This window comes from Montipora capricornis, chromosome 8 (assembly GCF_036669925.1).
Source record: "Montipora capricornis isolate CH-2021 chromosome 8, ASM3666992v2, whole genome shotgun sequence".
Lineage (NCBI taxonomy): Eukaryota > Metazoa > Cnidaria > Anthozoa > Scleractinia > Acroporidae > Montipora > Montipora capricornis.
Window position 1 is genome coordinate 27,102,621 of NC_090890.1, and position 10,000 is coordinate 27,112,620.

Genomic DNA, 10,000 nt, shown 5'->3' on the forward strand with positions numbered 1-10,000 from the left:
TGTTTTTACGTTCACGTCGGGTTTCTACCAGTTCTCCTAGTTTTGTTTTGTTAGTTCAATAAACGGATTCAAAACTCTGTACATACACTGATCGTTGTTCCGGTCGTTTCAGGTAGCCGTCACAGTTTTGCTTTGGCAAGCACATTAAGAGATCAAGGAAGATGCCTTGAATACCTTTCTGATATTAGGCTGGTTTTGAATAAAATGTCATTTGTCCAATGGTACGTTCTTTAACAAAAAAATAAATGACAGTAAAGTTATGAAACGTTTGTTTTTTTTCATCGTGTTTGCAGTGACCTGTACGTCATATTACTAGTGAGTCACTTTCTTTGTTACAAATCAAACCGTTCCCCAAAATATTAGTCGAACAAAAATTCTGATTTCCCGATCGGGCAAGTCTTAGAGTTGTTTTGCTTGGCTACGGATGTGTTTCGCTTGCCCGGCGGGCCATCGGGCAAGCGTTTGTGTCGAACACTGTTAAAAATAAATAACCACTGTAAATCGGGTTCCCTCAGTGCAATTAAATAACATTATACTCCAGAGTCAACATTCGTAATTTCTGACGAGAGAATGTAAAACGAAACGCGAATGTTCAAGCTACAAGTAATTTTATCGACCATTTTCTATCATTCCGCATTTTTGCCCACGGAACTCAAAATTTGTCCTGGCAAGCATATCATGAGACGTACTTGCCCGGCTGACGATTTTAAAAATGAATATGGATCCATGGGCATGCCTAGTTCGACACACCTTTAAAGCTTGAATTTTGATTTAAAGTTAAGGCTTTCTATATTTACATGTATGGCAAGTTTTAATTGTTTTAATTGTCCCCCTTTCAATATAGCCTGCACCGCAGCTAGCTGTTATTCGAAGGGGGGATCGAGAATTTGGGCATGAAAATCGTTTAGGCACCCAAAATTATTTGTACCCAATCCCCTCTCTTTCCACTTTGAAAACAGCCCTAAAAGATCCTTTTAACTATAGAAGTGACATATCGAACTGTTATCATGTTATCAGTGAACAATGATCGCTTAGTCCGAACGTAGAGTATGATGATTGATTGAACAATTAAGTCGGAATGTTTACGTTGTAATTTCGACATTTGAGATTATAGTTCCAATTTTATATTGAGTAGCGTGTACCCACCAACCAGGAAGGAGACCAATAAAGTATCATCAACAGAAATACGAAAAGAAGCTAGAAGAGTATTATCAGCGAATTTCTGGCTGACCTGACATTTTGCAGTCTCGGCACCTGCGAGAAACCTTTGTTCTAGAACATGGTTTTCACTTAGCAGTTTCTGTATAAAAAAATTTTAATATTAAAAAGTTAGTTGATGCTGTACACAAAAATTGTACAATACATAACAAAGGGTTGGGACTTTAGAATTGCACCTACTTCAAGCGTTTTAGAGTCGGGCCAAGGTTTTGTCCAATGCATAAATCCATATGAAGGGTTTTAAGTTACCATTAAACAATTTAAACTCGATAGCCAGTATCGGTATCCACTCTTTAAGGAAGGTGCCTACTATTGTTATTGCGCATACGTTCTGCGCATCTCGAGATACTGGGGTTTCCTACTGGTTATGCTAATACAGTGATACCTGGAAAAAGTAGATCTTATAGTAAGTACTCTTGGTATCCAAAACGAAAATTGGGGTAACCATGCAATTTTGAGAGATAATTAAGCTTCAATTTGGGAAAGAACGCCATACATTGCTTTGTATTTTAAAGCATTTTACAAATATTATTCATCAATTATCTTTGAAAAATGAGTGGTTACACCTAATTTTCTTTTTGGATTTCAATAACACTTGTTAAGATCTACATTTCCTACATAATCATAAACCGGGGCAAAAATACCCTTGAATTAGTAGGCACTGTCCTTGAGGAGGCTCGAAAGAGTTTTTAGCTGTGCACACGTAACCCATACACACCATAATTAAGAAACACCCGTCAGCTGAATGAATCAAATTTCCATCAAAACTAGCGCGCGCAACACACCGGAAATGAATATACGGCGTAAAATCGCGCAATCTGGAATAAAACGTGCGGAAAAAATTGTCTTTGTCCTGAAATTTTGATCGGTGACCTATCTTGATTTTTTGCACACACGTATCATTCACGATGGCACTTCAAATAAAAAGGTTTCAGGCAAATTTATCTGGTACAATTTTCTGTAAACTACAAAACGCCATTTTTCGATGAACTTTTTGTAATACTCTCTAATAAGTTAAAGAATTTAGGGAGATGTCCAACAAAGAAATAAAAACTGTAGGTCACCAACTTAGTTTTTCAGATAATACAAATACACTCAATTAGTTCTGTGGAGTAAGTCTCTGCTTACAAGCCAGAAGGCTCATCAGGCCGGCGCTTATCTCCGGTTTCAGTAGCATGAAGCGACTAGGAGTATTTTGATACTCCCCCCTGGATGGGATGCTAGTCCATCGCAGGGTTACCCCCAGCATTACACCGGTACCCATTTATACACCTGGGTGGAGAGAGGCACCGTGAGAGTAAAGTATCTTGCCCAAGAACACAACACAATGTCCCCTGCCAGGACCCGAACCCGGACCACTGGATCCGGAGTCGAGCGCACTAACCATGAGGCCACCGCGCCTCCCAGTTCTGTGGAGTACTAACATTTAATGGGCCATTTCCGAGTTGCTGTTTGTCTGGGTTTCAAAGTGAGTCTTGGTGCTCAACAATTGTAAGGGAAATGAGTTTGATTTGCATAACAATTCTCAACTCTTTTCCATTTGAATGGTTGTGCATCAGGACTCGCTTTGAAACTGAGGCATGGAGCAACTCGGAAATAGGCTATTCCCTTGTCAGACTACCACAGCCTGCCCACAAAGTCAACCTTGTTCCCAGGGTCTCTCTTCTCTGCCTCTTTTGTCATTGAGAAAGGCAGAGAAGAGAGACCAGGGGAAAGGGGTTGCCCACAAAGTTTCTGTGTTGCTCCAAACAAGCCTATCATCAGATGGGTGTCATCCACTTAGTTTTTATTATTTTTTTATTTTTAATCATGGGTATTATAAGTGGCCTCATCAACCAAGGGTCTGATGATGGGTGTCTCGAAAACAAAGACCCCTAAGACTCCTATATAAGACCCTGAGCCTAAAAAACCAGGCCTAGGCCTGAGCCTGGTTTTTAGGCTTAGGGTCTTAGAGGTCTTTGTTTTTGAGCCACCCATCATCAGACCCTTGTTTGATGAGGCCACTAATACCCATGATTTAAAAAAAAACTAGGTGGGTGACCTTTGAAAGGAAATATGCAAGCTAGTGCTCTATTGCTTAATGATTTAAGCTACAATGTTCCACAAACGTTTAATTGAGGCAACATACTGTTTAAAATTTCTTTAGCCATGATTCAAGCACCTTATACACGTATATTATTATAGAGAGCTCACCAGGAAATCTTGGGACCACACATTGCTGGTTACCAGAGACTTTCTACCTCCAAGTTCTTTTTCAATAATTTGCTTTGCTTTTTCAAAGTAAGGATCTGCAAATCAAAGTTTAAGAATAAAGTTTGAAACATTATTTTCACTGTCAAAATAGCCACGGATTTAGCCTGCGCGCAACGCCAGTTTCTTTGTAACACCTCAGGGTTTAGGAGACAATGCTATTCAAGTCCCCAGGGAACTCATTTGCCTATTTATGCAAACCTTCTCTGGTTTTCGGTCGCTTTTGCCAAGTTATGCCGTTCTGGTCCAGTGTGGAATTTTTTGCCCCTCCCACGTCCCCTTTGGCGACGCGTGCATCTTTCCCCTATCTCTGTCTTACGACCCTCTGCCTCTGCAAAATCTCGCTTCCTATAACTTACTATCCCGAAGGCAGTCAGTGGTTGTATTGACATTGAAAATGGTATACATGTACTATCAATCCTGAATAAAATCTTCAGAAATGAATAATATAACATAATATATATGTTCCCAAGGGCATATGTGCCGCTGTTAAGATCTCTTGGGAGCCAAAATAAGAAGCACTGATCTTTGAATTTTAGATTCATTGTTCCCCGAAGAAGAACCAGAGATACGGTTCTAAAATTTGGAAAACCTTTTTAAGTTAAGATCAGTTTTAAGCCCCCCTTTTTTAGCATTTTTATAAAATAATAATTATTATTTCATTATAAGTCAGAACGGAGTAATTTAGCCCGATTAACATAATTTCACATTCTTACAATGCATAGGTATTGTGTAGTAATGATTATGTTCAGTTCTCTATTTTTAACTGTTTGAGCTTTGTAAATTACCATTAATTGGTTGGATTTACCTTACAATAGAATAATGGGCATTTAATGGGACACAGTTTTTCAGTTAGTGATTAACCCATTAACTCCTGGGGGATCCCCATTAACGAGTAAAACTGTCTGGCATTGGAAAGTAAAATACTCTGGCGTTAAGACAGTCTGAGAGTAAAATACTATTAGTGTGGCCAGTTCAGGCTGGTTCGGGGGCGAAAGGGATAACTAATTAATACATGAAAGTGACAGGTCTCAGTCACTCTCACCATTTTCTCCAGGACTTTACACATGATGTGAAGAATCAAACCTGAATGAAATCTGTTAATATAGTGTTGATATATTTCCACCAAGAGCATTTTATTGTCATGTCATTATTTTAAAAGCCCATTTGGAATATTATACATGTACTGTAGATATGATATCACATGTGACCTCTGTATCATAATAAAAACTATCAAGGTATAAAGCAACTGGTTGGGGGGAGTGCATGCAAATGAACTTAAAGATTGACAGCAAATCAAATTAAATGCTTTTTTTTAATGAGAGGAAACCAGATTTCATCAATGAGAACTTCTCAGAAAAGAGTGGAGAACAAACAAATGAACCTCCATCAGGTATTGAATATGGGAATGATTACTTGCAAGTCCCATTCAATCTGATGGAAGACAAGATTAAGTGCTCTTATGTGTGTCAATTGTCCTGCATCTCATGACAGTTACCTGAATCCTCAACAGAGACAACATCTTCTGGCATTAAAAGCCTTGTGAGTATGTTCTGCACAAGGACTTTGAATGCATCTTTACTTGATGGATTCCATAAATAAGTTGCATGATCTTTCTCTGTATCACAGTGGAATAAAAGAGTATGTAACCATAAGGATAATAACAAAGGTTGTAATCAACCCCCGATAGCCAAATGCAAGCTTCTAATGATTACAAACAATTTAAGATATGGCCGGAATCAGAACAATTTTAAATGTTCATTATTAAGATTCACAATTACAGTTAAAATTATCTGCAACTAGACTTGGAGAAAAATGGAAATGATATGCAAGCAAACTAAAGTATTGAGATTATACAACTTTTAAGTTTCGATGTCATAAATGATATTATATTCATAACTCTTTTTCTTTTTATCTAGACATTCACTGTATATGTAGCGATATAACAGGTACTACCTGAAGGTTTTTCCAGGGGATCCTGAAAATGGAAGTAATGAACACGACAGTCATTAAAGTCACTTATTTAATTATTAAGACCATAGTATGATAGTTAGACTAACAAGAGCTCATTGCTCTGCAATAGTGGGGTGTCTTGAAAACAAAGACCCCTAGGACAGGACCCTAAGCCTAAAAACCAACCCTAGGCCTTGGCCTGGTTTTTAGGCTTAGGTCCTTAGGGGTCTTTGTTTTTAAGACACCCGCAACAGTGTACACGTACAAATGTTGAAGCTGATTTAATCTTGAATAAAAATGACAAGAGTTACAAATTATTTAAAATGATAGACGTGTAGTCATACCATGCCTTCTTCACTGCCTAAATTGTCAGAGACAATGAAATCGGTCATGTCCTCCTCGCTCTGAGAACTCTGTCCCTCCTGTTGATGGAGAGGAAATTTAAAAGGATCTCAAGATGCTGCTAAAAGTATATCAAAGTTAAATAAAATTGAACACAACACCCATAATAAAAGAAAATATTTATTATTATGTCCTTACATGCAGTTTTATTTATTGAATTTAAACAATATATAGTGCAAAGGGCTGGTTGTCAGTGCATACTTGTTAGGCATGTCTATTCCAGGGGTGGGGATGAGGAGTGATTAGGTCTGGTTTAGATTCTTGCTTGTGCAATGCAATCCTCAGTTGATATTAGGGTTGTCCACATTATGCTCACAATTTTCACTATTATGTTAATTCTTTATGATCAAAAAATGTTACTATTATGCTCAAAAAGTCCCACTATTATGCTCACATATGTTCCCCTGGATGACTCATTTTTTACATAAAAAATATAAGTCCCAGGCTCCAATTCGCCCTGCGTGGCCACGTCCGTTTCCTGTGGTTAAGTCTGGGGCAGTCTGTTGTCACGTATATTTCTCCACAGCAAATCAGGAATCCCAATTTCGAGATTGTACCTAATTCCAATGTATTTATGTATTTTTTTATTTATTTTCAATATTTTGACGTATTTCCGGAATTTTTCTTACTATTATGCTGGCGTAATTCTCGATGCTCATGCCTCACTATTATGCTCAAAATTATGCTGGCATAATGTGGACAACCCCAGTTGATATATTGGCCATAATTGGGCCTCTTCCTGGCTCTGACCTCCTTTGGTCTCATGTCCTTCTTTGTCTGCCTAATTTGGACAAGAGATTCCAGCAGAGTTTCCTGACTTTGGCATACAGTTTTAAATTGTCCACAGAGAATAATTAATATTAATTATTATTATAATTAAGATTAATCTTTGTCTTATAAACAAACTGATACCCTGCTGCTGTGTTTCTGAGGATATGTATTAGGCTTATGAGAGCTACTACATGAGCAAGAGGGAGGACAATGTCAGTCCTCATGAAAAATTTGTTTATTCCCAGATTTGTTATGCATACCCAGTATAATTTTTTTTTGCCACAATTACAGCAGTCACATACAGAAGATTTTGGTTGCAATGATATCATCAGAGCCAATTTTCTCCAACATGCAGTTTATTTTCTGGACATCAGCCTTGATGACCTTCCTACGTACTGAACCGTTTAAGCCCTCCAGATTAATGCTCTAGCATCAGTAGCTTTCACTGTACAGTCATTGATAACTATCATAATCCAGTGGTACTCTGATTCCTCCAGAGGCACATGGGACATGTACATGTAAGTCAGTGCTCTGTGGTCAGGTCTTTCAATGCATACCTCTTGTTCTGCCTCCATACTACCAACTCCTCTCTCTGCCCAAGGTGTTCGTCCCTTTCCACAGTGACTGGATTTTATTTATTGACGACTAAATTTTCACAGTTAGCTTAGTTGCAAACCATTAGCTGCTAGGATATTGTTATTATAATTATTATTTAATTTTTCATTCATTGAATGAGTGCAATGAATATGAATAATATATAATTCATGCTTAAACGCATGTAGCCTGTGAAAACGGTGTTTATACGTATCCTCAAGGAAACACAAACTGAAATCTACATCTTTCATCAACTTCATTCCAAAAGTGATCATAATATTAAAAATTTTTCTAGAAATGCTTCATAAATTTATTTGGAAAGTGTCTGTGATAGATTTTGAATACACTAGAGAATTTAAAGCATTAATTTCTAACTTTAAGATATGTATAAACAATTAAGCTAAAAGAAATGACTGCATTCTTGCGTGTACACTAGTATGCCTCATGTTTACTCGGTGTTAGAATTGTTTTCCAGCTTACGTATGTACCGTAGCACTTTTTCCGTTGATGACTGTAAATCTCAGAAATAATGTGAAAGAAATGCTTGTTATTTTCATGATGAATTGTGTGAATAAAATTTCAAAAAAATGCACCACTGTCACAAATCATTTAAATGCATAAACAAGCGAATATATTAAAACTTAAAAGAGGACGTTTCGTCATGATCCTGACACCTTCTCAAGGAACAGAGCACAAATCAATGCAGCGATTTATTGTTCTCTAAAATTAGCATAAGCTATAAGAACAAATTAGCTCACAAGTTTTTCAAGTGAATACCTTTGCACCAATCGAGTCCGTTTGCACGTTGAAAGAAGGGTTTGCGAATTACACTGTAAAAGCACCTCCAAGAATCAAGAGGTATATAAATGCGGATATCATATTACAATGTCTGGAACAGTTGACTCACAATCAAATTCCTTAGCAATGTAATAATAATGTACATTAACTCTTTGCCCAATTTATTTTCAAGTCACAAGTCTAGAATTTAAAATTAATTGCAACTATTTTTACCCATCTCTGACTGTCAAGGCCGCTTGACCCGCTTTGATTTTCAGCATTTTTCCTTTTGTTGAATCGTATAAGGCCCAAAGGGCTAAAAAAAATTTGGAGACTAAAATCCTTGAGCTGGCGGCCAAATCTGAAAACTTAGAGGCCAGCCGGCCCCTAGGTTTTTTCCTGAAAGTCGAGCACTGTTTAAGGTAGTGCACCTGCTGCTATGGAGCTTGTACATGTATCCCCATTTTCCTCTTGATGACTATTCCTTATTTTCCTTTTGAGTTTTTCAAAATCTACATTTTTCGTGGACCACTGATTTTCTTTGATTTAACCGGTTGACATGATCAACCAGTCTTCACTGAGACATGGAAACTGTCTTTTGTTAACATTATATGTCTGTACCCCTGGTTAGGATGGCTACCGGTTCTCTCAATAGAGCATAGTGTTGCTAATCTGTTTTGTAATCAACACTCCTCTTACACTTGGTTACAAGCATGGTCAGCAGCAGTGGGATAACAACCTGGCCCCTGTTGTTCAAACGATGGATAGCGCTAGCTATCCACCGGATAAATCACTACCCAGCAGATAAACACTAGCAAAACCGACTGAGTTATCCAGTGGATAGTGATTTATCCGGTGGATAGCTAGCGCTATCCATCGTTTGAACAACTGGGGCCAGAATGCTGACCGTCACAAAAGTCCTGCTAGGTGAGCAAATACTCTCTCTTGGGACGTAGCCCATGAATGTTGTTATATTTTGTGTATCTTCTACTTGAATTTTAGTAATCAAAAGTCTAGAATATTATATTTAAGCTACTGTACCTCAAGGTCTTCCTTATCTGACTTGTTGTCTGACACAGAAATCAGCTGAGAAGTGTATACATGTTGACAACTATCAGGTGATGCATCATAATTCGGAGTGATTTCTGAGAATACGTTTTCCTCAGGTGGCAGCTTCTTTTTGACTGATCCCTCACGTCGCTTTTTTTCAAACATTTCAAGAGCGAGACGTCTTTTTGTATCTTGAGCACTGCGTTTCCTTTTAGGCCTTTGTTTTTCAAGGTCATCTCCTGGCGATGGAGTACCACTGATGCAAAAAGAAATAATTATAGTGAAACCAACTAAGGCTACAAAAAGAGGAAGTAATCAAATGCAAACATTTCTATCTCTATTGTCGTCAAACTACCCTGGGTGTAGCCTGAAATCATACCCTTCCTCCCTAAAGAAAACAAAAGTGCCCATGATCGCAGGTTACCCGAGGGTGTCATTTCGTCTCGCTTTGCGTTGTCTCGGGCCTTGGAAAAAATCCTCTAGCGCTCATGCAGGGCTTATCGAGGATAACAAAGCAAATTGAAAAATTAAACGTGCGCCTACATCTCAAAAGACTATTTAAATAATTGTGCCTTTTTGGGTTTCGAATGGCGACGAATGAAGGCAAGAGGTACATGAACGTCGATCCTTCGACAGTCCTTTTAATACTATAAACTACCGGACCGGACACTGAAACGATGTCTTCATTTTTCTTAAACATTATTTACCACTTATTACTTACTACACGTAGTCTGCGGTATAATCTGCCGCTGAAGCTTCATCATCAGATGATATCCGTCTGCGTTTACTGACCGATCCGGCTGATACCGATCGCCCAGTTGTCAAAAGCGCCACGGCTTCGTCGTTGCTCAGGTCGTCGTCAGAGGAGCTGCGTTTGCTGACCGATCTGGCTGATACCGATCGCCCAGTTCTCGAAAGCGTTAAGGTTTCGTCGTCGCTCAGGTCGTCGTCAGAGGATATTCGTCTTCGTTTGCTAACCGAACCG

General features: G+C 38.4%; 1 protein-coding gene across 1 annotated transcript in view; it reads right to left on the minus strand.

Annotated features, from left to right (window-relative positions):
- The window catches only part of LOC138060760 (uncharacterized), a 26,799-nt gene that overhangs the window by 16,587 nt on the left and 212 nt on the right, over positions 1–10,000 (minus strand). Inside the window, exons 1-7 of the mRNA XM_068906614.1 lie at positions 9,737–10,000; positions 9,007–9,305; positions 5,766–5,843; positions 5,425–5,446; positions 4,967–5,086; positions 3,412–3,506; positions 1,232–1,300 (exon numbers count right to left, since the gene is read on the minus strand). The exon at positions 9,737–10,000 is cut by the window's right edge and continues 212 nt beyond it. Of these exons, the coding sequence (XP_068762715.1) occupies positions 1,232–1,300; positions 3,412–3,506; positions 4,967–5,086; positions 5,425–5,446; positions 5,766–5,843; positions 9,007–9,305; positions 9,737–9,779 (726 nt within the window). The 5' untranslated portion in view covers positions 9,780–10,000. The remainder of the gene's footprint in view (positions 1–1,231; positions 1,301–3,411; positions 3,507–4,966; positions 5,087–5,424; positions 5,447–5,765; positions 5,844–9,006; positions 9,306–9,736) is intronic.